The 26,804-nt window shown below is 44.4% G+C and overlaps 1 protein-coding gene across 3 annotated transcripts in view; it reads left to right on the forward strand.

The window, feature by feature from the left end:
* Nucleotides 1–2,730: 2,730 nt before the first annotated feature.
* GEMIN8 (gem nuclear organelle associated protein 8) overlaps nucleotides 2,731–26,804 on the forward strand; it is a 34,248-nt gene continuing 10,174 nt past the window's right edge. For 2 of the 3 annotated variants that reach the window (XR_002825618.1, XR_002825617.1), the window contains exons 1-5: nucleotides 2,731–2,856; nucleotides 12,170–12,214; nucleotides 12,850–13,306; nucleotides 24,726–24,996; nucleotides 25,308–25,399. Coding sequence is in view for 1 of the 3 variants with exons in the window: in XM_023740695.1 (XP_023596463.1) it covers nucleotides 12,203–12,214; nucleotides 12,850–13,306; nucleotides 24,726–24,982 (726 nt within the window). In the remaining 2 variants the exon portion in view is untranslated. Of the gene's footprint in view, nucleotides 2,857–12,169; nucleotides 12,215–12,849; nucleotides 13,307–24,725; nucleotides 24,997–25,307; nucleotides 26,392–26,804 lie in introns of those variants that run through there. The other variant, XM_023740695.1, reaches the window with a different exon arrangement.

The raw sequence follows: 26,804 nt of genomic DNA on the forward strand, positions 1-26,804 counted from the left end.
CCCCTTCTGCCTTCTGGCCCTTGTCACTGGACTCCTGTACCTCGTTAGTCTCATTTGGTTTTACAGTGAACCTCGGAGGTAACTTCACCACTGAGCTAAAAGGGTGTCTGGGGGCCATACTCCTTTAGGCCAGTAAATCTGGTCTTTTTTTTTTTGTGAGTTAGAATTATGCTCTACATCCTTCTCCAGCTCTGTCCAGAACCCTCTGTCGTGATCCCCGCAGTCTAGTTTTGTAGATAAAGTTGTACTGGAACACAGCCAAGTTCATTCACTTATGTATTGTCTATGGCCGCTTCATGCTCCAACGGCAGAGCCTAAAATCTGCCCTTTACAGAAAAAGCTTGCTGACTCCCATCTTCAATCTCCACTGCCCTAAAGGGGCATTCTCCAGGGTATACTTCAACCTCATTTGGGACTTCAGCACTTAGATGTGTATTTCAGTTTTAGTCCATCTCCTACTTTTTAGTCTTTGAGATTCAGCATCTTCTTACCATGCAATTGACACCCTCCTTCTCTGTTGTTGTTAGCTGCCATCCAGTGGGCCCCCAATTCATGACAACTCCATGCAGAATGGAACGAAACACTGTTCTGTCCTGCACCATCCCCAAGATTAGTTGCAGATTAGACAGTTGCGATATATAGGGTTGGCATTGGCTGATTTTCAGAAGCAGATTGCCAAACCACACTTCCTAGTCCGTCTTAATCTGGAAGCTCCACTGAAATCTGTTCAGCATTATAGCAATACGCAAGCCTCCAATGATAGACGCGTGGTGGCTACACATGAGCTGCTTAGTGAATCAAATCTAGGTCTCCCACAGGGTGAGAATTCTACCACCAAACCAAAATGTTTATTGTCTATGCTCTACTCAACAGACTGCTAATTTTAATGTCAAAAACTATCTTGTTCACCTCTGTATGTCCAGTAAATCTGCTGTCCAAGAGAAATGGAATGCATGCCTCAGATGTAAATTTTAAATTTTCTAGTAGCCATATGTTATGGATTGAATTGTGTCCCCCAAAAAGATGTGTCAAAATCCTAACCCCTGCTCTGGTGAATGTGGCCTTGTTTGGGGAAATAGGATTTATCTTTGCAGATGTTATCAGTTACATTAATAAATCATGCAGGGGGAATAGGGTGGGTCCTAATCTCAATTCCTTCTGAGTGGTGTTTTATAAAAGAACAGACAGAGAAACAGAGTCACACATGAGGGGAAGACAGCTGCCATGCGACCAGAGAGGCAGATGCATCTATAAGCAACAAAGGAACACCAAGGACTGCCGGCAGCCAGCAGAAACTAGGAGTGAGGCATGGAACAGTTCCGCTCTCAAAGCCCCCAGAAGGAATCAACATGGCCAAGACCCTGATTTTGGCCTTTTAGTCTCCACAACTGTGAGAAAGTAAATGTCTGTTCTTTAAAGCCACCCATTTTGTGCTATTTTGTTATGACAGACCTAGGAAACCAAGACACCATATTTAAAATGTAAAAAGATACAGATGAAACTCATTTTAATCACATATTTCATTTAACCTAAACAGTCCTTACCAAACATGTTATCACTATAAAAAAATTATTGAGCTATTTTGCATTGTTTTTCTCATATTAATTCTCAGAATCCAGTGTTTATTTTACACTTACAGCCCATCTCAATTCAACTACCACATTTCAAGCTCTAAATAGCCACATGTGGCTCATGACTACCACCATCGTGCAGATAAAGAATAACAGGTGGCACATATGAGGCATCCAGTAAATACTTGTTAACATGAGGTCAAGGCAATCTTCTACATTATTTTGACCCTTCTATAGTATAAGGAAGGAGCCTTGGTGGCACAGTGGTTAAAGCACTCGGCTGCTAACTTAAACGTCAGTGGTTTGAACTCACCAGTCACTCTGCAGGAGAAAGATGTGGCGGTCTTAAATCCTTGAAGATTACAGCCTGCAGGGCAGTTCTATTCTGCCCTATAGGGTCGCTTTGAGTTTGAATCGACTCCACGGCAACGGGGTTGGTTTGGTAGTGCAACCAGTTAATGTGCTAGGCTGCTTAACCTATAGGTTGGAAGTTCAAGTCCACCCAGAGCCACCTTGGAGAAAAGGCCTGGCAATCTTCTTCCAAAAAAGCAGCCATGGAAAACCCTATGGACCACAGTTCTACTGGGATACGTGTGGGGTCACCATGAGTCAGAATCGACTCCATGGCAACTGGGATAGTACAGGAATAGTATGGTATAAAAATAGTATCTACACTACTCATAGAGCCTAATTGACTTAGCCATCTCCTGTTGTTGGACATTTAGATTGTTACCAATTTTTCACTTTTTAAGATAATTCTGCAATGAACATCTCGTTCACATCTATTATTTCCTTAGGATAAATTTCCAGAAGTGAAAATTCTAAGACGAAAGTATGTCCCCTTTTAGGGCTCTTGACACATCTTGTTTAACTACCACCCTTCATTTTAGTTTAAAAATAATAAAAGGCTAAAGATAAAGGAACGAATACGAGAGGTGAGGGAAGGGCGGAAAGCCAAAGGCGGAAGAACTGTTGCGGGAACGGGCCCCTGTGCCAGCGACCCTGGCTTTCCCGCCCCGCCCCACACGCCAGCGCTGACGCAGCCGGCCGGCCCAATCCGGAGCACTGACCCACGGCGCAGCTCCCACTGCCCGCCCCGCCCCGTGACGTCCGCGGAGTGAGGCTGGACTTCCGGTCGCGCCGCGGCCATGTGACCCGCACCGGAGGCGCACTTCTGGTCGCCCCGGCAACCGCGCCGGCTCCCGCCCGCCTCCTCCGTTTCCCCACCGAAAAATAAGCCCTTCCTCGCCCACCGCCCGGAATCTACAAGCTGCGTGCCCACGAGGTGACTCCGGGGACAGCTGGGGTTCCTTTCGGGAGTGAGGGAGGAACCTAGAGGCTCCTGGCTTTTTCTGAGGCGGGGAGAGCTGAGGTCCCTGGCGGCCACGTTGTCATACTTTTCTTCCCACGGCCGAAGATGGGCCCGAGGCCCAGGAGATAACCTGAAGCATTAGTGGTTGCTTGTGAGAGGGGACTAGTTCCAGAGTCTCTCAACAGGCCGTGCATCCAAATCACCTGGGAGACTCTTTTCAGAACTCTGATGCCCAGTTTCCCACCCCAGGCCAATGAAATCAGAATCTCTCGAATTGGGGTCCAGGTAGCGGTGCTTTTTCATAGCTCCCCGGGTGGTTCTGATGTGCCGAAAACCACAGTGAGTTAAGTTAGTTAGTTAAGCCAAGTCTCGAGGTGAAATTGGACTTTGTCCGTCTTGCCCAGTACCTGAATAGAAGATCACTCAGGGCAGCCTCAGCCTTGGAGGATGTCCGGGGTGTTGGCCCGTCTACTCACTTTGGGGTTTTCTTTCTTTGCCCTTGCACTGTGACCTCTGTGGGAGGTCAGAGTTTTTGGTGGTAGTTCTCTTGAGAACATTGGGCACCTGGGGTCGTTTGTGCGTCTTAAACCTGTTGAGGTGGAGCATGTCTTTGCCCACCTTTCTTCCTCTGTGATGAGGTGGAGTTGGACCGGTGGCCAACGATGTGCCTTTCAAGCTCTGAAATCCTGAGATTCTCGTGGCAAAGATTAGATGATTCTGAGCCATTTTCTTTCTTTCAGGGATGATTTTGAAACTTGTTTCACAGACGAGGCTCTGTATTCAGCTGTTTCTCACCTTAAGTCAAAACATTACTTAATCTAAAGATTAATAACACAAATAACACTTTGGGGGTTGTTTACTTTCAGGGTTCCCATGAATTGTCGATTTACGCTTTACAAATACGATTTCTACTCTACGGTTTATCAGACTAACAGCCCCTTTGGGATGGCAGTGTGAACAGAAACTATGTATTTTAAAAGACTGTTGGTTAGTAGCTTTGGACAGAGATAACTGAAGGCAAGTTCACAGCAGTGTACAAATCCCCTCTGTGTGTTCATTGCTGTGCTGGGAAAGTATACAAACCAAAGCTCCAGAGAAATTTTCATCCTAAAACTGTTTTACACATGTTAAAGGATTAGTTTGTCTTTCCCGATTCAGCATTTAGGTTTGTGAGAAGGACGGGAAAAGGCTGAATAAGTAGGGCTAGAGTGAAGGTTGGAGAGTTCACACCCTAGGTACAGAACTCTTAAAACGACTTCTCTACCATAGAAAATCTGGCCAAAGAATAGTTGGACAAGTGAAAAAAAAGAGCATAACTGTAGTTGATCAAAGGCCGGATGAACTGAAAGTATCTTGGATTGAAAACATAGTAACGAATTTAAATGCCTGCTTCCTGAAAGGATTTGAGGCCTTTTAGAGTCATTTGAGTTACTAGCTATTCAATCTCCCCCCTCTTTCTGACAGACGTAGGAAAAAGAGAGTGTTATCAGGAAACAACAGATAATCATGAACATCCAAGGACAAGAAATATTAGTTATTATTTCTGTGCTGGAAGGAAAATACAAAATTTAAAAGAAACAGATTGCAGACTCCATGCCTACAAGTAATTAAGTACACAGATGAGTAAGAGCTAGTGAGTGCTGCATTAATTCAGCAGAGAGAGATTAACATGGAATGGTCATGCATGTGTTTATAGAAGAGGGAAAACTTGAAATAATATTCCTGAAATCTACTGATGGTCTTAACCACTTTAAACGAGTCATGGTTTGTGCTGATTTGCCCTTAATATGCAATGTCTGCCTCTTCAGCCTGTATTCCTTGATGGTCACACTAGGTTTTGCTGTATGAAGGACACGCTTGCACTGAAGTGAACTCTGTTTCCTCTTCTGAACTGTGTATCATTATGTCCTTCTCAGTTGTCCCATTGCCTGTTGAGTTCATGAGTCAGGGTAACTTTGTTTTTGTGTGGCCTCATATTTCACTTCTGATTCTGACCCTAGTCACATGGGGATTCGGTGAACTTGCAAATAAATCCCTTCACAACTCCATCACCCTTGCTGACAAATTAAACAGTGCCCTTCTGTGAGTGGAATGTCATTTGTGTGTGGTGGGGGGAAGCTTGTTCGCCACATCCTTTTCAGTCTTTCTCCTTCCTTTTGCTGGACACTCTGTAGCATTACTTCTTATTGCAGCATCTAAACCAAAAAACCAAACCCGTTGCTATCGAGTGGCTTCCAACTCACAGCGACCCTATAGGACAGGGTAGAACTGCCCCATAGGGTTTCCAAGGAGAGCCTGGTGGATTCGAACTGCTGACCTTTTGATTAGCAGCCAAACTCTTAAACACTGCAACACCAGGGTTCCCTGTTGCAACATCCAGGAGAGGGTAAATTGGGATTTGGGGTCAAGGGAATGAAAAGGAAATAAGATTCAAGGTTTTGGGCTCCCCTGCCCATCGGTTTTTGTGATGGCTGTTATAGATGGTGGCACAGTGGTTAAGCGCTCAGCTGCTAACCACAAGGTCAGCGGTTCAAGCCCACCAGCTGCTCCTCAGCCACTCCACGGGAGAAAGATGTGGCAGTCTACTTCCATAAAGATTACAGCCTTGGAAACTCCATGGGGTAGTTCTACTCTGTCCTATAGGGTCGCTGTGAGTTGAAATCGACAGCAATGGGTTTGGTTTTGTTGGGGTATAGATGAGTAAGTGCAGGCTTTGGAGACACAGTGGCAACTGCGCTTGTAGAAGGCCTGTGTCTGGCCCAAAGGTGGAGCTTGGACTCCTGAGGGTAGAGGAAGGCCATTGGAACTTGAGCCGTCTTTGAGGTCCAAATCACTAAGCAGAGGCCTTACAAAGCCACAGCAGGGAACCCAGGAAGGCATCAAGCCAGATGATGCTAGCCTCATCTGGAGGCTGGCCGGGGCAAGGCAATGGTCTCATCACCCCCCTCTCACAGTTTATTATGTATCTTAGTTACCGGGGTGTATTATTGGAAGACATCTCTGATAGGGTTATTATAGCCCATACAGAGAGTCCTTAGAGCTGCATTTGACTAAGTTTATGTAATGCAGATTTCTCACCGAGCCGTCCTTTATTTTGCCACAGTCCTCAGCCGATTCCCTCCTTCTGCCTTGAAACAGTTTAAAGTGAGGGCCTAATTAGATACCCCAGATTATCTGGTGGGCTCAGAGAATCACCCAGGCAGGAGCTTCATAGGAAAGGTTCTGCTTTGGGGGCTTTAGCCATTGTAACTTATTTAGTGATTGACTTGTAATGTGCTTCTAGGCAAAAATCAAGTGAGTGAGTTTTCAGGTATTTAATTTTCAGAATTATGGAAAATTCAGACATTTCAGAATTTTGGAAAACGAGGATAGAGGAGGAAATCCAGTTGTAGAGTATACATTATCATTTTGGGGGTAATTTGTGTTTTTATTTATCTGGTTGGTACGGCACATCCTAGATCATATACGAGTATAACTGTGCAGTAAAAACAATATGGATGATGTCACTACCTTTCAACAAAGCCACATTACTTCTTTGTGGAATTTTTTAATAGCTTGAATGGAAATAGTCGCATTTTATCCGTTGGAAACTGCGAAGCTCTTGTCTCTTTGTCTTCATGTGTATTTATGAATTTAAAACCCTGTCTTCCAGGGTGAGCACAGATTCCCTGGAGAATGAATGCATGTTTTGAGAAAGGCTGTATAGGAAAATATATTTTTCAAGACTTGGAGGCTTTGTCTTTTGCCTGTAGGCCCCGGCAGTGTTTAATGAATGACCTCAACCCTGTTTTTCTTCCTTCCTTCTGTTGGTGGTTGAGGATGGACAGACAATGAATTCGCTCTCTGTCCTAGCTCGGGCTCAGCTGGGCAATGACTGTAATGCCATTGTACTCACTGGGGACGGCTACCCAGTTTGTATTGCTGTGGATCCCAGCCTTCCTGACATCGCCAATCCCTTTTCTCTCAGCTCCACCATCTCATTAAGCAAAAAAGATGCTGTTTGGTCCCCAAAGGCTATGCCATTTAAGAGAAGACATTCCAGGGGGGTAGGGGATGGAAGGTAAAATTGAATAACATTAAAAGGGCATCTAAATCTGCTGCTGCCGTAAGCATTGTTCTTTGCGGTGGTGATGGTGTCCGAAAGTGTGGCTATAATGTGTAGAATTATTCTCAACGTTGACTTTTCAGAAACCCAGGCATTCTTTTCTTATTAGGTCCTTAAGCTTTCTGTGTGGAAAAAGTAAACAGCTTGAAACAGTTGACAGACCCATTTTGAGAGATGGTTCTCACTTTCCCTTGTGATTTAACTGATGAAGTTAGTAGGGAAGAATCTACTCCTTCTTTCGGGGAGTGGTTGCTTAGAACTGTCTCCTGCTTCCTGGCATTGTGTAACTGACCAGTACGCAGCAGCTAGCAGGCCTGGGTTGGAAGTCATGAGACTGCAAGTGTTCTGAGCTTGTCAGTGGGTGCTGGTTTGCAGCAGTTTGTTGGTTTAATTGAGCCTTTAAATGTCTATGTAGCGCTTTAAGAAATGGTCCAATGTCCTTATTTAGTCATGTTGTTAGGTGCCGTTGAGTCGGTTCCGGCTCATAGCGACCCTGTGTACGACAGAACGAAACACTGCCTGGTCCTGCCCCATCCTCACAATCGTTGCTATGCTTGAGCCCATTGTTGCAGCCACTGTGTCAGTCCATCTCGTTGAGGGTGTTCCTCTTTTTCCCTGACCCTCTACTTTACCAAGCATGATGTCCTTCTCCAGGGATTGACCCCTCCTGACAACATGTTCAAAGTATGTGAGATGTAGTCTCGCCATCCTTGCTTCCAAGGAGCATTCTGGTTGTACTTCTTCCAAGACAGATTTGTTCGTTCTTCTGGCAGTCCGTGGTATATTTTAGTCATAGAGACTGTTTTTTTGGTCCCAAAATATTAGGAACTGGGAACCAGGATTGCTGTTGGTCATAATCACAGTTTTCCTGCTTCCACTGGTCTTATTCCAAGCCTAATGATGGATGAGCTGTGTGGGAATCACGAAGTTCCTCCCCACATTTCCAAGTGAAAAATGAGGAACAATTAAGATGCTCAGCATATCAAGGGCAGAGTCTCTACCACTTAAAAGTGCGTTAACCTGAAACAGCCGAGGACAAAGGATGGCCCACAGCTTGTTTTTATACTGCCAGTGAGCTAAGAACGCTTTTCACATTGTTAAAGGGTTGTGAGGGAAAATAAAAGCAAAGAAGAATCTTCAGATTATGTGACAGAGACAGGATGTGGCCCACAGGCCTAAAATATTTACTATCTGGCTCTTTACTGAAAAAGTTTGCTGACACAAAATAAGAAAAGTAATGCTGGAAATACCAAGCTAATCATGATTATAAAGCTCTGTGCAAGCTGCTCTTCCTTTAAAAATGTTTTTCTTTTCTACCTTATTTGATTTTTGAGAGATTAATTGATTACTTTATCATTGGTTCTCAGGAACTGTTTGTTATTGAATATCTCTAGGATTGTAGGGATCTTACAGAAATACTTTAAAAGGATCTGATACAGAGGTGAAGGGATTTGGGAAGGGAAAATAAGAAAGCCAAGGATGAGGGGGATAGTATATTCGACAGCCAGCCCCATGACTCTCAGCTAGCTGGAGGGTGGTGGCTAATATGATGATAAGTGCCCTAGTGGCCAAAACAAATCACCAGAACAGAACAGAACTGCTCACAAAGTTCACTGCAGTCCCTCATTAACAGAAATCCATCTTCTCTTAATGGCCTGGAGCACCTTAGTGGAGTAATTAACGTATTTTAGAGACAGCAGGCATACTGGGCTGAATCTGAATGGCTTCTGGTTGGAACACTTGGTTTTCCTCCATCAGCTCAGCTCGTTTTCCTGGCTTCTTGCACTAAGGAAGTGCTCAGAGTGTACCTTGCGTGCCCTCTGAGGTGGTATAACATGGCAGCCCTTTTGCTAAATTATTTGTTGTGTCAGAGACATCGGAGCCTCTGGGTGGTACAAACTGTTAACCATTTGGCTGCTAACCAATAGGTTGGTAGTTCAAGTCCACCCAGAGGTGCCTCAGAAGAAAGGCCTGGTGATCTGCTTCCAAAAATCAGCCATTGAAAACCCTATGGAGCATATCTCTACTCTGACACACATGGGGTCGCCATGAGTGGACTGACTCCACAGCAACTGGAAGTAGGGATCAAAGGCATAAGCCACTTCTCAAGTTAGCACAAGGCCCCCCCCGCCGCCTCCGCCTTTAAATCACAGCTTTTGACATTTTGCAGTGTGGACATCACACTCCCACGGGCCTAAACTTCTAGCTCTGCACAGTGGAGCCTCTCATAGCCATCTTGGGGATTTTCAGAATACTGTTGCTACTACCTTTACAGCTAAGCTGTAATTCCCCAGTTTAATAAGGAGAAACCGGGCTTTCAGAGATCTGCAGTAGTGTTCAGTCACAAGAGTGATTATGACATATTTGAGGTTATCAGACTTCCCAACTTGGGATAATTGATACTTCCGTCAGTCTGGTGCTAAGCACGTCTTAGGAGGTGTAGAAGTCTGGATTCAAAGCTCATCATTTCCAGAAGACATGCAGTTATCTCATAGGCTTTTCTAATCTAATTCCTATGCTCCTCATTAATCTATACAACAAATTTGGTTAAGATGCACATAAGAGTTTGCTTAAATGTCATTATGTGCTGCAGGCTCTCAGAAAGCAGCTCTGATGTTAGTGATAGGAAAATGAAACCTGGCGACAGTGAATTAGCCTCTTAAAGACTGCACCATACAGCTTAGCACTCAAGTATGTACTGCTTTCTACCGCCATTTCGTTTGTCTTCATTTCACTTCTCTGAGTGGTAAGCCCCTTCACGGTGCTGACTGTTACATACTTCTTCACTAGCCTGGGAAGCATGTAGCAGTTAGCCCGATTTTCAGGTAATCGCTCATGGTAACCTTTATGTTATAGTTTAAAAGTAACATGAACTTCATTTACACTTAATGTTTTCACCACGTTCATTAGCTCCTTTCCAGTTTACATTCACCGTGTCACTTTAGAACAGGAGACAGGAAGTGTAGGCCACGTTTAAGATAAATTTACAGAAAGTCATATCAACCCTCTTGGAAATACCCTGGTTGAAAGCTTATCACATTGAAACAGACTGTGAATGGTTCTCTTTAGGCAATACCGTAAAAAATAGAAGTGGTCAATTTATCATCTCAATTTTTAACAGTAACCATAGCAAAACATCTGATAGAGATTACAAAATAAGCCAAGTTTATTTCTTTAAGGCTTGGAGATTGTTTTTTCTTTCTTTCTTTTTTTTTTCTTCTTGTGCCCCATTAGTCTCGTTTTGTTTTATGGGCCTGTCTAATCTTTGGCTGAAGGGTGAACCTCAGGAGTGACTTCATTACTGAGCTAAGAGGGTGTCCGGGGACCATACTCTCGGAGTTTCTCCAGTCTCTGTCAGGCCAGTAAATCTGGTCTTTTTTTGTGAGTTAGAATTTTTGTTCTACATTTTTCTCCAGCTCTGTCTGGGACCCTCTGTTGTGATCCTGGTCAGAGCTGTCAGTGATGGTAGCCAGGCACCATCTAGTTATACTGGCCTCAGTCTGGTGGAGGCTGTGGTAGTTGTGGTCCATTAGTCCTTTGGACTAATCTTTCCCTTGTATCTTGTTTTCTTCAAGGCTTGGAGATTTTTTACTGCTACCCTGTAATTAAGTGAAGTTGGGAAACTAAGACTCCTTCAGTATCTGATTTCCAAAGTTTCCCAACCTAAGTAGCTGTTTGCTCTCCATCACTTAGTGGTTTCATCTCACAGATTCTTAAACTCTCATTCGTTTTAGGATATTATTTCTTTTTAAGGTACATGCTGGTATAAGCTGGGATTTTAGTAGCTCTGACCCGCTGAACAGAAAAAAACAATTAAATCTGAATAGATTGTCAAAGGTGCAGCCGCAGATTAAACTTTAGCTTTTGGTATTTCATACAGGTAAATCAGTAAATAACAAGCAGGTCGGTAATGGCAAAGGAGCCTTTCTCTCAGCAGAGAAGTGCCGTTTGGAAAGCAGTTGGTGTGATTCCTCAGTGTAGAGTCTCCCTGGACCGGTTTCTCCCCCCGCAAAGAGGCAGCATGGGTAGGCAGGAGACAGTGGTGTCATGCCCGGAGAGGCTCATTGCAATCAAAACTCAAACCAAAAAAGAGACCCACTTGGGAGAACCACAGCCCAGGGCACAACAAGGCTGGAGGGAGTTCTGATTTAGAGCGGCTTCTCCCAAGTCCCAGACCTAAGGTGAGACACAACAAAGGTTTTTGGTGAGTCAGAAAGATGTGTTCTCCTCAAGTGTTGGAAAATTCAGGGTTAATTTAAATAGGCATTGGCATAAGGTAAGGATTAGTGAAGGAGGTAATAGTTGTAAATTTTTAGTTCGTATTCTGTGTGTTATTTTTTATATACATGTTGTTAGCTACTGTCGAGTGGGCCCCTGACTCGTGGCGACCCTATGCATGATGGAACAAGATGCTGCCCCGTCCTGTGCCATTCCCATGATCAGTTGTGGATCAGCCTGTTGTGATCCAAAGGGTTTTCATTGGCTGATTTTGAGAAGTAGATCGCCATACCTTTCTTTCTAGTCCATCAAAGTCTGGAAGCTCTGCTGAAACCTATTCAGCATCCTAGCAACACGCAAACCTCCACTGACAGACGGGTGGTGGCTGCACATGAGGTGCATTGGCTGGGAATCAAACTCGGATCTCCCACGTGGAAAGCTAGTAATTCTACCAATGAACCACCACTTCCCTCTTCTGTATACATACCTCCCAAAAAACCAGACCCATTGCCATCAAATCGATTCTAACTCATAGCAACCCTACAGGACAAAGTAGAACTGCCCCATAGGGTTTCTAAGGAGCGGCTGGTGGATTTGAACTGCCGACCTTTTGGTTAACAGCCATAGGTCTTAACCACTGTGCCACTAGGGCTCCTTTATATACATATTAACTATTAAATATCTACATGTTATTTTCGTAGGCTTTACTTTCAGTAGGGAAACCAGTAATTGAATGCCAAGCCATGTGGTGTCCTGTGACCCATTTAATCATACCAAAGTGGATCCCCTCTTTTCAAACTACGAGATCATAGCCCAGGTGCCAGGGTCATGTAGGCATGAAGATCAGGCATGGTATTGGGAAGAGGCAACCTCTGAGGAGCTAGCTTTGCAAACCGTGAAACAGCCATGGATACCACATACCTGTACTGATCAGATGTTGCCACTATGGTTGTTCTGTCCTAGATTCGTTGCTCATTGGGACTGTCACCATCAGAGATGGCTGCAAAGGTAAGTTTTTTTTTTAACTCATAAGAAAAAAAAGGGTAAATTTTAGTGTTTAAAGTCTCGGTGTTCTCATTCCATGATGGAGAAGACTGAAGCATTACATCAGAAAACGGAAGGTCAAAGTTCTGTTGGGTGCTTTGCTAGACATCTTTTTTCCCAGGTATGGAGGAGTAGACCAGGTCACCGGGCACTTGCGGGTAGAGAAGGAGGAACCAGAGTCCTTCCTGGTCATCAGTCCATGTGGCTCTGGCAGCTGTTTCTAACTGGGAACTAGTTGCTTAATTACAGTGGGTAGAGATGGCCGATATGACAAACTTTGGGCCCTTATCTCTCCCTGAATTGTATCTAAAAACGATCATTATTAGCCTCTGTCTCCACTTGATAATATGCTGTAACCTAAAGCTGATTGTCCTGTGTGTACCTCATGTACATGTATTTACTGAGCAAGTATGCATACATGTGGTATCTGTTATGGGCATGAACCTCTCTTACACCTTTTTTGGCCCAGCAGCGTCCTAATGTACATGAGGCATGTGGTAGCCCCTCCCTAAATACCTGTTGGTTAGTTGATGAAACATTTGATGGTTTCTCTTGAAGATGAACTGTTTGATGTCTACCCTGTACCCTTCATTTCATAGGCATCCTCTTCGAAAGATACTGATCCTTGGTATTCTCATCCAGTATATGCAAGATACTGGCAGCATTATCATCAAGCAATGGCTTGGATGCAAAGCCACCACCATGCCTACAGGAAGGCCATGGAATCCTATTTCAATTCCCTGTGGTCCTTCCCGTCTGCAGTTCTTCCCTACAGCTATTATGCTAACCAAGGTGGATATCCTCAGTCTTTCTATGACCGTCACTCGGCCTCCCAGGACTCCCACTGCACATATCCGCATTTTAGAGGGTCTGGACAGCATCCACATGACAGCCATTGGCTCCAGGCATCCACCAGAGAGGAGCAAGCTTTGTCATCAGAGGAGGAGGTGGAGAGCGAGTCAGACGGGGAAGTGGAGTGTGACCTGAGCAACATGGAGATCACCGAGGAGCTGCGCCAGTACTTTGCGGAGACCGAGAGGCACAGAGAAGAGCGACGTAAGTCCAGGCCTGTCTCCTCCTCGTGTTACCTTTCTTTGCCTGCCTTTTGCGTTCTTTCTTCCCTGATAACATACAGCTATTTTATAACTCCTTGTTTTGGTACAGATAATACTCCCCAAATATGCTAGCTTCCAGAGTTATTTTAGTATACCAGAAAACTCATTGCCGTTGAGCTGATTGCAACTCATAGCGACCTATAGGACAGTGTAGAACTGCCCCATAGGGTTTCCAAGGCTGTTATTTTTACCGAAAGAGACTGCCACGTCTTTCTCCCACAGGGCAGCTGGTGGGTTTGAATCACCCATCTTTTGGTTAGCAGCCGAGTGTTTAACCACTGCGCCACCAGGACTGCTTTTTATTTTAGTATAGGGCTTTTTTTTTTTTTTAGTTCTAGAACAAAGTTTATCCTAATAGCTCTCCTACCGTTCACTGAATGTCAGACATCCACCAGATAGGGTTGTGTGCGTGTATGTGTTATTCCTAATCTACTCAATAGCCCCTTAAGGCATTAAATCCATTTTACAGATGAGGAAACAAAGCCTTCAGAATACTTGTTCCAAGGTACATGACTAGTAATTTGTTATTACGATTCACACCAAGGTCTGCCGGACTGCAGCTCCTGCCTGACGCCAGGATTTTCCCTACGCTTGCTCGATCCCTCGAATGCCATTGCCACTTTACTAGTACACAGCTCTGAGACATGCCCAGTGCTGCAGAGCTGTCTAATTTGAAATCATTCCCCGCAGAGCAGAGAGCAGTGTGAGCCTAAACAGAATAAAGAAATGTCCGGCACCTCAAACGTCCCCGTTTGATCCTGTACTGAGGCTGTCTGTTCCTGGGGTTAGAGAATTGTGATCATGGTCTTATAGCTTCAGTCAGAAGGCAGGAATTTTCTTTTTATAATTTCTTCCTAACTTTCTACAAAGGACTAGAACTGCTTTTTGTGCTCTCCTGAGTATTAAAAAGGAGCGCTGGTGGTGCAGTGGTTAAACCACTAGGCTGCTAACCAAAAGATCAGCAGTTCAAACCCACCAGCTGCTCCATGGGTAAAAGATGTGGCAGTCTGCGTCCGTAAAGATTTACCGCCTTGGAAACCCTAGGGGACAGTTCCACTCTGTCCTGTAGGGTCGCTGTGAGTTCGAATCAGCTCCGTGGCAGTGAGTTTGGTTTTGGGTTTGAGTATTAAAACTTCCAGACCATTTCCATTTGAAGTGCTGCTGACAGATACACAAATGCTTTTCTCCTATTCTAACCAGTATCCAGTCTCACTGTTTTTCTTATTGAGGTCTAATTGTATGACGTTTTGCCTAGAATTTTGTAATAAACAGAAACGTAGAAGCCTGGGAAAGGGAGGATGTCATTTCCATCTTAAATTATCCATCTTTTCCTAACGATGGGTGAGCATTTCTTGATCTCCACTGGGTCCCAGAACTGAGCAGTGGGCTTTGTATAGTGTGTGTCCTTTGGCATGTCTGCCTACGATTCTTCACTCAGCTGCTGCTTCTGGTGTTTTAACTTCTCTTCTTTGGATTAAACTGTTGCATTCTTTGATACATATTAGAAAGTGTATCCAAGCAAGTATTTTGAAGACAATTATTTTCTATTGCATCTAGACTACCTGTCTTTCCTTGATCTCCAGAAATAAAGTTTACCTTTTTTCTGAAATACGTACAAAACAACTGTTAGTGGAATTTAATGAGGGAGAGTAGGCATTGGAGCAGGTGCACATTTGGTTGGAGTACTGTTATTACAGCTTTAGAAAAAGAAAATATGATCAAGGTAGGGCTTATTTCCATCAGCCTTACCAGAAGGTAGAATAACATTTTTTTTCTCTCCAAAGATTGATACTTTTATGATGGAACTTGTAACGACAGATGGAAGCAATCCGAGTCATCTGTACAGCCATTTTGCATTATCTGCTGATTTAATATAAAGCTGATAATTATTCAATTTTTTTAAAAAATGGATATGAATGAAACGAAACTAAAATAATGAAATGTGTCCTTCTAACCAAGGAAAACAGTCTAAGCAGTTGAGTTACAGACACAGTTAAGAACTATCCCTGCTCCTATGTCTTGCCACTGTTAGGTGTAATTCTAGGTAGTTAAAAGCAGTCATGAAAATGACCTGCTGCTAAGTTATGCCTGGCATTCAATATTATTTTGAATGAATAAATGATGTATTTCAGTATTAATTATAAGTCTTCAACCAGAATGTTTCAAATCATATTCCATAAAGTTCTAAACTTGCTGTGATTCTGTGGGAATTTGTAATTATGAAGTGAGTTAGGTTTGGGATGCCTTACGAACTTTATGAGCTTCATATTTGGTTGACATTATTCTAGAATCTGCGTTCTTTACTTCACAGCTGCAAATTATACTGTCATCATCACTCATTGAGAATGTTCATTGTTCCCAAATGCAATCTGTGACTGGAACATCAAGTAAATTGTCCAGGTCTTGCCATCTCTGTGAAGAAAATGCCTTATGTATGTATTTGTTTTACCGTGATCTAGAGAGCAAGGCAACAACAGTAATTTTATTAAAATCCTTACAACCTCCATCTTTAACCTTAGCTTTTAGTATTGACATTATTTGTTATTTAACATTATACATTGGCAGCTGATAGAACTGCTGAAATCACAGGGTTCGAGCCTAGCTCCAGCACTCACTAGCTGCAGTTTCTTATCCTCTCCTGGACCACCTGCCTTATGCGTTCTGTGCGTCAGTCTCCTCACCTGGAAAATGGGAATCATCAGTAATGGAGTGGTAGATATGAAGATGAACTGGGTTTACTCTGATACTGTTGCCTTGATTTGTGCCTGATTGCAATTCTGCATATTCTTGAGAAAGATGTTCTGTGATTTCAAAAAGTTCGTGTATTTCTGTTGTAGGTAGCACTTTTCAAACTCCTAAATTGATTTAGAACTTTCAGAACTTAAAAGAATGGTTTTAGTGTCTGTCAGATTTAGCCCTTACAACAATTGGGTTGCAGTAGTCCTTAATAATATTTTCAGATCTGTTTCAAAGACATTCTTGATACAGTTTAAATAGTAAAATACATGGGCTGAGAAAATGAGCCCACTTCCATATTGCTAATAACAGCACTGAAGAAGCTTCTGTTTCTTTGTGCTTTTAAAATGCATGATTCTAGCATATTTCAGAACTCCTTGCCCCAGAGAGTCATGTGGGTAAAAGCAGAAGTCCCTCTGCGGTGCTGTTGTCCCCCGTGGCTTCATCACGGTGGTGGCAGACTCGGGAACTGTCTGACAATGGCGAGGACAGGCTGGGGGGTCAGTTGGCCCGGATCTGCTCTTCCTGCTGAAGGCTTGCTCCTTATTAGCAGAAGCTACCAGTGTCCGATCCTGCCCCAGTGGTGTGGTAATGGGCGGCAGTCTCCAGCATGGCTGGTTCCCCACACTGAGGGTTGTGTACAGGATGACTCCATGCCCCTTCAAGCAGTAACTGAATGATGGAATTCACACGGAAGCCAAGCAAAGGCCCATGGTGGTTTCCGACCCATTACCTCCGCGGCCCTGTGCACGGAGGCTTGGTGACATACACAGCTGGGACGTGCTTCATACAGAGATGAGGGTCTGAGTAGTGTGAACACTTGGCTCAAGTTTTCTGTTTTGTTTTTGCTCTTTGAACCACTAGAAACCACTTGTTCAAGGCGTGCAAATTCAACTTTGAACATGAAACGTTTAGAGAACACAGCATTTTTTCCAAATATCACTAACAAGGGAATATGTAGCCACATTTGAAAAGTATTGTTCACATCCACGGGAACATATATGTTAGACAAGCCTTCATCATCTGGGTCTTGTTGAACATTTTCTCAGGATCAAATTCTTCAGGATGTTTTTATTTGTGAATACTGCCCTTCCTGTTAATTTCTAATTTAACATATTTCCCTGATAAAAACCCGCAACATTAAGTAGGACAAATAAAGTACTCCTTTTGTGCAGTGGGAACATACATGCTTTTGATTATGTTACATGTCATCATCTCCTAATAAGATATTTCCGTTATTTAAAACTTCAGTGATTACTTATGGGAAGACAGGCTATAAACTTTTACAGGTCAGCTGTTTTCGGTTATTTCTGAGGGAAAATGTGTCTTATTAGTTTAAGAAAAGTGTACATTTGTAGACCTGAGTAACCAGCAGTGGAGACTGCAAGGTCATGTTCCTAATACTTGGAGAAAAGACGAGTGAAGGCCCCACTAGAGAATAGGCCCCCTGAAACGAACAGTGCCATTGTTGTCCCAGGTGTGAGTCATTCAGAGATTTAGCAGTTGTGTGTTGGGGTTAAAACGGGCATGGTCTCAAAGAGCTGAAATCCAACTGGGAAGGGAGATAAAATCAAATTCAACATGAAACCTAGAAGAGCTGAGTCTGGCGGGGTCACAATTAGTTATGCCAGTGAGGGGTAGAGCCAGTGAAACAGGCAGGCAGAGGGGGAGCATCTCGGGGTGGTTGTGGAGAAATGGGGTTTGCTCTAGTCCTCGAGGGGAGGGTCGGTTTGGGATGAGAGAGAAAGAAACTGGGTAAGTCCGCTCCCTGCTTAGAACTCAAAGTGCTGTTCTCACCAGAGGGTGTGTTTTTTATACATTTGAGGTGAGACTTTTGCTCCGTTTGTTATGTTGTGTCCCTCCCCCCCACCCGACACACACCAGTGGGAAGGTTTAGACTGTACTTTTCATAGCAAGTCTTTAGTCAGGTTCCTGGAGACCCAGCTGGCTCTCCCTCAGTATGACATTACCTAGAGGCTGCGCTGAAGGATACGTCCCGCACAGCATTTAGTGAGCTACTTGGTTTAGTCAGCAGGTTCGATTTGGAATCATGCAGACTGGGCACGGTTCCGCCGTGCGTGTGTTTCGTCTGAGTCCAGAGGATGGGAAGGGCGTGAAGCCAGTAAGCGAGCTGCTAGACGTGAGGGCTCGTAGAGAAGTGGAAGGCAGGGATGGAAATGCACTTTATTGTAAAAGCAAAAATGGTGACTGTCCACTACTTAGTGACCAGGTGTGTCACTGGTGGGGCCAGGGGTGTGGGCTGAGGATGTGAGACCCTTCAGAGAAGGCCCCAGTTCTGCTAGCGAGCACCTGTGTTCTGGGTTTGTTGCCACCAAGCCACAAATGAGGCATTCGTGATATAAATCAAGTGGGTGCTTTCCCTCAGTAGTGCTGAAAACCCGTTGCCATCGAATCGATTCTGACTCAATGACCCTGTAGGACAGGGTAGAACTGCCCCAAGAGTTTCCAAGGCTGTAATCTTAACAGGAGTAGACTGCTACATCTTCCTGTCACAGAGCAGCTGGTGGGTTCAAAGCTGAGCGCTTAACCACTGTGCCACCAGGACTCCTTTCAGTTGTGCTAAGATTACTTCTGTCAGCATAGCAGAGAAGAGAATCAGAAAGACATTCTAATCTACAAAAATAACATTCTTTCGTACTAGTGTCTTAGTGCTGTGTCCTTCAAAATGTTCTGTCTCTGGATTACTTATCTGTGGAATAGTGAATGAACGCTTTCCTGCTATGTATGTAAGGGCCTCTCAAGGCCACATGAGGTCCTGTGATTTTTTTTTTTCCTTTACAGACTATAACTCTACATTGGTAACATCGTGTAGATGTATAGATTGAGGTGAAAAATATCAAGATTGTATATCCTAAACCCAGATGGAATCTGGTAGAGTTTCTCTTTACTAGTATAATACTGGTTTTGTTTTAACCCTGTATGCATAGTAACCCTGTTTTGAAGCTGGAATCTAAAAGAATATTTCTGATTTGTATTATAACAAATTGCTTTGGCCAAACATCCTACAAGAAGAAAAGGTGCTTGGCAACATTGAGCCCTACAGCTGTTTTCAATAAAAATGACCAAACTCCCAATTACAAGGCAACAGTTCAGTTATGCCTGGTGTGTGATGTTCGGACTTCTCTGCCTTAGAGGATTCTCCCTCCGCTTGGCTGAGCCCTCGCCTTGTTTTGACAGGAAGAAAAACTGCCCGTAACTGAGAATCCCTTCTTTCATTGGGAGGAAGGAAACAATAAATAGGAAACAGAATCAGTGGATGCCTTCAAGTGAGTGTATTCTGTTCCAAGGTTTGCTTGGTCCCCTAAGTTGGTGTGAGGTAAAGCACTTTCAGATGCTAGCTGTAACCGTGAGGCACTGCCCGTCTGGGGGTATTTGCTTTTAAACTGACTACTTTTCACATCTGTAGTGTAGCCTTAGTACTCTTTTGTTTTTTAATTGTGTGGCTAAGCAAAGGCAAAGCGACCTTGATGTAAGGGGGTCAGGATCAGCCTGCAACTCCTGACACCCCTCCCTCCCTCCCTCCTCTTCCCCCAGCCCCTCAGGTTCAGAGGACCCAACAGAGTATGCTCTGCCCAGCACCGTTTGAGGTTTGAGTGTCTATTTCTCTGTTCCTGGGTTGTCGTCATTTTGACCTTTCTTTGACAACATCTGGAAGGAAATAGTTGTTTTCAAAAAATAAGGTCTGGCCTGTGTCCTTCCCAGAGCACCTGCTGCGTGTCCTCACGGAGGACCCTGCGCGGTGGGTACTCCAGTGCCAGCAGGCCTGTCAGTGCTGGGGAGCAGGCTTCTCACCATTCACGTGTGTGTTTTGGGGACAACTGTGTGGGAAACCATGAAATCTCCCAATCTCTTGAGGGACAGGGAGGGGGTAAGGTCTGGCCTTGAATTTTCATGATGACGCCTGGGTGAGAAGGAAATACGAGAACTGAGAACAGAGGGCTATATCTTTTTTTCGTAAACTGTACAAACTTGATTTTTTATTGTTTTGCAAAATACTGTTACTGGGATGCTGGCATAATACCCAGAATTTTTATCTCTTTTTTTTTATTGTCATAAAGATATATAGAATACAACATTTGCCAGTTCAAGATTTTTCACTTGTACAATTTAGTGATGCTAACTACATTAATCATGTTGTGCAGCCATCACCAGTCTCCGTTGCCATATTCTCCATCACCTTAAACAGAAACTCAGTGAACTTCACTAAGAACTAAAGCTCTGTGATGGGAGCCCATGAGCACATGCTGAGTGCCAACTTGGGAAGTCACCTGCTTTCATTGAGTGCCACTGGGGCTGCTTTATGGTAGCATCTCATCCACACGTGTCAACAATAAGAGAAGATGCCTCTCTCTAGAATTGGTATTGTTGTTGTTGTTGTAGGTGCCATCAAGTCGGTTCCGACTCATAGCAACCCCATGTACAACAGAACAAAACACAGCCCGGTCCTGCACCATCCTCACAATCATTGTTATGCTTGAGCCCATGGTTGCAGGCACTGTGTCAATCCATCTGGTTGAGGGTCTTCAGCTTTTTCACTGACCCTCTCCTTTATCAAGCATGATGTCCTTCTCCAGGGACTGGTCTCTCCTGATAACATGTCCAAAGTACGTGAGACGAAGTCTTGCCATCATTGCTTCTGAGGAGCATTCTGGCTGTACTTCTTCCAAGACAGATTTGCTCGTTCTTCTGGCAGTCCATGGTATACTGAATATCTGTCAAATGGTTTTTGTCAGGAGGGTAGCAGAAGAGAACATCATGGTAAACATGTGAAATTATAAGGGAAAAAAAATAGAGATGCAGAAGTAGAAAGGAGAAGTCACATATATCTCCTGATGGCAGGGAACACCACAGAGAGCTAAGATTCCGGTGTTTAGTAATGACTCGTATTCAGACAGGAAGCCGAGCACCTGTTGTGTCACTGAATCTGTTGGTGACACTGGTGATAGTCTTGGGGCAGATAGAAGACACATGGAGGGCAGTAGGCTGGGCACCTCTCACCACAGGGCTCTACACTCTGCGTGCAGAGCCTCGGAGGCACCGCAGCCCCACAGGCGGTCTCTCAACAGGGCCAGAGGAGGATTAGAACGGTCCGAGTCTGCTCATAGGTGGCAGAGAGACTCTGTTGTTCCTCACTAAGGTGGAAACCCCAACCCATCAGAAGAGTAGTCCTTGAACCAGAGATCCTTTAGTCAGATTCCATCTTTACTGGAACGCCAAGGCACAGCCCGTCAGCCTGCTCCTCTGCCTGGCCAAGTTTCTTCAAAAGTGCTCTTACTGCTTTTGGAGGAGATGCGTGTGAAATGCCTGTACGTTCTCTTAGTGACTCTGAACATATTTACCAGTCTAACTGCCCACCCCAAAATCCAGTGTCCCAAGTCACCTTTCATTTCCTCTTCCTTCTGAAAGCATCAAACTAAGCTTTCTTCAAAGTCTGAAGTACCAAAAAAGACCAGTGTTGAATTCTCACAGGAAGGAGGGAGGAGAAAAAGAGTGAGACTTCCCTAGGGAGGAGCTGGTCCCCACTGTGCCCCCACCCCACCTCAGCGCCGGTGCCAACACACAGAATTTCCAGGGATACCTAGGGACCACTGGCCAACCACACTGTTTCACTTGTGGAACTAAGAAGCAGACATGGCAATGGTGGGGTGCTTTTCTTTAGCCCTCTTAATTTTTTTCCTCTCCCTGGAAGTTACCTTGGAAGTCAGAGAAACGTCTAGAAATGGCCATTTTCCCTGGCTAATTAGGACCGAGTTCATCACTCGCACACTACTCCAACAGGATGTCCTTTGGGGGGCATAGAATTTAAACCCAGGATAACTGAAGAACTTATGTACTGATGTTTCAGACATGGCTGAAAGAGCGAGAAAGTTAAAAAAAAAATAACACTAGTTGGCCTTCCATCCATTGGCATATTATCCATTTATTTTGGTTTAGTTCTGCGTTTCACAGTACATCAATTAATATATATTCGCTTTTCCCTGGATAAGGTAACAGTAACATTTCATTTATTTTGTTTGACAGTCGTTTGGCTCATCCATGTATTACTTCCTTATGTAAAAACAAACCACAGATGTTCTAAGGCAGAAAGGGCCACATACGTGATTCTACTCACTCCCCCTCCTGTTTCCAGATGTTTTGTTTCGCTAGAAATGTGTACATTTTTAATAATGTTTTCAAATTTATCAAACTCCTTCCCTCCAGCTGTAAGGTGATATTTATAAAGAGCAAGATCTGCGAGTTTGTGAGAGCAGAGTCAGGTAAATATCTTCCCATTTACCCTTGAAGAGGAGTCCAGGTGGTGCAAATTGTTAACATGCTCTGCTGCTAACCGAAGGTTGGGGTTCGAGTCCACTCAGTGGCACCTTGGAAGAAAGGCCAGGTGATCTACTTCCAAAAAATCAGCCATGGAAAACGCTATGGAGCACAGCTCTACTCTGACACACGTAGGGTCGCCATGAGTCAGAATCAATTCGATAGCCACTGATTTACCCTTGATGAGCTCACTACTGTGTTTCCTCTCACGTGCTAGTGGAGGGCGTACCCATGTTTCCACTGATCTTTCCTTCTGCTACGCTTTTTATTTTTTTTTAAGTGAGGAAAGCATGACTTGTATCTTTGTTTTATTCCCCTGCAACCTTCTTTACTCCTTATTTAGTAAATTTGGTAGCAGTAGTCGATAGAGATATGCGCATTCTGCGACCAGTGTCTCTGTTCTTGGCAGAGATGCTTAGGACAGAATCGATGTTAGTTGGCTGAATTTTACCTTATGCAACATTGTTTCATTGGTATTTTTATATTGTTGCTATTTACATAAAAACAAAAATTATAATATTGGGAATTGCTAGAGTAAAAAATATAGAGCGGACAGTATAATGTATAAGTATTTGTTGCTTTACAAGAATCCATTGAAAGTAGTAGGGTGAAAAGTATAGAAATATATCTCATGAAATTTAACCAAGGCCAGCCTGTGAAATGCAGTCAAGTCCCACAGTGTGAAAATCTACAGACCTGCAGAATCCTTCATATCCCAGGAGGATGAGAAGTCAGAGGTTGTAATTTCATTTGCAGAACTGCCCTGTCTTTGCCCTTTTACCTTCCACAAGTGTTGAATCACTTAACCTTTGGCCGCCTGGTATGATTTGTGTTTTGAATTTGTGACAGGACCAGCGTAGCATTCTCTAGCGTCTAGGATCTGTCTGGGTTGCGTAAAAGCAATGCCTGTCCCAAAGGTGTGATTCCCCCACCACCACCACCTCACTTGTGGGGCTTGGGACCATCCCTGTAACACTGGATTTCCTGGAAGCTTAAACCAAGCGTGCTCTGTCAACCCTTCTGTCTTAGTCACCTAGTGCTGCTCCAACAGAAGTACCACAAGTGGGTGGCTTTTACGAAGAGAAATTTATTTTCTCACAGTCTAGTAGGCTACAAGTCCAAATTCAGGGCATCAGCTCCAGGGGAATGCTTTCTCTCTCTGTTGGCTCTGGAGGAAGGTCCTCGTCATCATCAGTCTTCCCCTGGCCTAGGAGCTTCTCTGGGCAGGAACCTCAGGTCCAAAGGATGTGCTCTGGTCCTGGCACTGCTTTCTTGGTTGTATGAGGTTCCCCAATTCTCTGCTTCCCTTTCCTTTTATCTCTTGTAAGATAAAAAGTGGTGCTGGCCGCACCCCAGGGAAACTCCCTTTACATTGGATCAGGGACGTGACCTGGGTAAGGGTGGTGTTACAGTCCCACCCGAATCCTCTTTAACGTAAAATTATAACCACAGAATAGAGGACAGCCACACGATACTTGGAATCAAGGCCCAGCCAAATTGATACACACATTTTTTGGGGGACACAATTCAATCCATGACACCTTCCTACCTGGGCAGGCTGGGGGTCGGGGGCGGGGGGGCGTGTAGGTGGAAAGGGAGGAATCTAGGTGGTTTGATTTTTCTTCTGTATTTTCAAGGCTCATCTCAGAGGCTTGGTGGTTTATGTTTGTTTGTTTTAGTAGACTTTATTTTTGAGAGCAATTTTAGTTTTACAGAAAAAATTGCACAGAAAGTGCAGAGTTCCCATATACCCTCTTCACCACCATTAGAGTGTCATACAGGATAGTTTCACTGCCCAGAAATGCCCTGCATTCCTCCTATTCATCCCTCCCACAGGTTTGGTAGTTTGGGGTGCTGTGTTTCCTTGTGGCTTTTTGCCATTTCTATGAGTGTATAAAGGAGCCCTGGTGGCACAACAGTTAAGCACCAAACTGCTCGCTGAAAGGTGGGTTCAGACTGCCAATCAGCAGCTCCCTGGGAGAAAGACCTGGTGACCTGCTCCTGTAAAGATTACAGCCTAGGATACCCTACGAGGCAGTTCTAGTCTGTCACATGGGGTTGCCATGAGTTGGTATCGACTCCATGGCACCTATCAGTGTAGAACCTCTGACAGTGAACAGGGAGCTTCGCAATAAGCAGACAATCCGCAGAATCCTGAGAGCACGGCGGCTCAGCCAGCACAGCGGGCAGTTTCAGTTTGAAAGGTCGGCCGAGGGCACCCGGGGCCTGCAGCCAGCCCATCTGTCAGAAGCCGAATTCACCTTGCTTCTCTCCTGTGTATTGATTCTCAGGGCGGCAGCAGCAGCTGGACGCTGAGCGCCTGGGCGACTACGTGAACGCCGACCACGACCTGTACTACAACACCCACCGGTCAGCGGAGCCCCCGTCCGAGAGCCCCAGTGAGAGGCGCCAGGCCGAGATGAAGCGGCTGTATGGGGACAGTGCCGCCAAGATCCAGGCCATGGAGGCCGCGGTGCAGCTGAGTTTCAACAAGCACTGTGATCTCAAGCGGCCCAAGTACTGGCCAGTCATCCCCCTGAAGTTCTGAGCCCCTTCCACTTGGTACACTCTCTTCATCCCCTTTGTTGTGTGTTCTCAGGGAAAGGGGTGTTCACCAAAGTCCCAGTGTGCCTGTCCTAGGGGTGGGTGTCATACATCAGCCACATGGAGGGGTGGTGGGTCACCATCATGAGATATTCTCTCGTGTACTATTGCCATCATGAAATATTCTCTCTTGACAGAAAATGATCATTTCTTATATATTATGCTTTTTTTAAATATTGTCATTAGTAGGGCTCAGTTCATTAAAGTTCTTACCTGCAGATGCTGCCTAGTTTTTTGCCTTTTGATATTTTCTTCTCTCTTTTACCCAGCTGAACTATGCATATGCCTTAAATAAGCCAGGGGTCCTCTCCAATGCCAGCTCCTTTCGATCCCACAGAAAATGATTCAAGCATGCAGTCAAGTAAGTAAATAGTACTTCTCTCTAATGCAGGGCTCATACACTTGCTCTATAAAGGGCTGGAGAGCAGATACCTTTGGCTTTGCAAGCCGTATGTGTTGTGACTGTCAACTCTGTCCTTGTAGTGTGATAGCAGCCAAAGAGGATACCTAAGCAGATGGGCGTGGCTGTGTTCCAGTAAAACTTTATTTATAAAAACAGGCCATGGGCCAGATTTGGCGTGCAGGCTGTAGTTTGCCCATCCCTGCTCTAATGGAACAAAAGTCATCTGCATAGCATGATTATTATTGTCATCTCCACAGAGTTTGAATGGCATACAGAATTGAGAGCCACGAGTAATAATTCCCAAACCTGGTCACCTCTGTAGGCTTCTCTGGTGTAGAAAATGCATAATTGAGTTCTTGCTGTATATACCTACCCACTGCTGTCGAGTTGATTCTGACTCATAGTGACCCTATAGGACAGAGTAGAACTGCCCCATAGATTTTCCAAGGAACGGCTGGTGGATTCGAACTGCCGACCTTTTGGTTAACAGCCGAGCTCTTAACCACTGAGCCACCAGGGCTCCTCACTATATATAGCAGATATTTTTTGATAGGGGAATATATTCATTTCTGAGAATAAAAATCTAAGAATTGGTGTAACAGTCCATTTATGAAAACCAACCACCTTTTAAATAAGTTATTACAGTGCGTTGCCAGGGTGCGCCCGTGTTGACCTGCCACAATTAGCACATCCATCAAAGGCTGGGGAAAAGATTCAGTATTGACATATTTCTCCCTCCAAACGCTCAGATTTACATTGCAGCCCTCGCTCTGGGACAAATATATTATTTGCATCAGCCCCGGGTGCTTATTTTTCCAAGCTTATTTCATTACTCGAGTTTCAATTTGTGCTTGGGCATTGCAGACAAAATCCAGAATGAACTTTCCCCTGAGGTGACACATGACTAAAATTTCAAAGCTTTATTATTTCTCTTTCTCATCTTAAACTCATATGCCTAAATATAAAATAAACATGACTCGGGTACAAATGCAAACTACCGTCTGTAATTGCAGCCGGTTTTTAGCCATTTGAGAGTGAGATTTTTCTCTTTACATAGCTCTCTCATACCTTCCCCCAAAGAAACGACCGTGCTGGTCCCATCCCTGCTGGCTTTGTCATGCCAACAAGTCCCTTTCGCCTCTCAGCGCGTCGCTTTCTTGCTTTGAAATGGCGTATTAATCATTCTTCCTTACGAGCTCATTCTGAGGACTACATTGAGTTAAAAACCAGTTGCCATCAAGTCAGTTCCGATTCATGGCGACCCCACGTGTGTCAGAGTAGAACTGTGCGCCATAGGGTTTTCAGTGGCTGATTTCTCAGAAGTAGGTCGCCAGGCCTTTTCTTTTAAGGCGCCTCTGGGTGG

This window comes from Trichechus manatus, unplaced genomic scaffold (genome assembly GCF_000243295.1).
Source record: "Trichechus manatus latirostris isolate Lorelei unplaced genomic scaffold, TriManLat1.0 scaffold00162, whole genome shotgun sequence".
Classification (NCBI taxonomy): domain Eukaryota; kingdom Metazoa; phylum Chordata; class Mammalia; order Sirenia; family Trichechidae; genus Trichechus; species Trichechus manatus.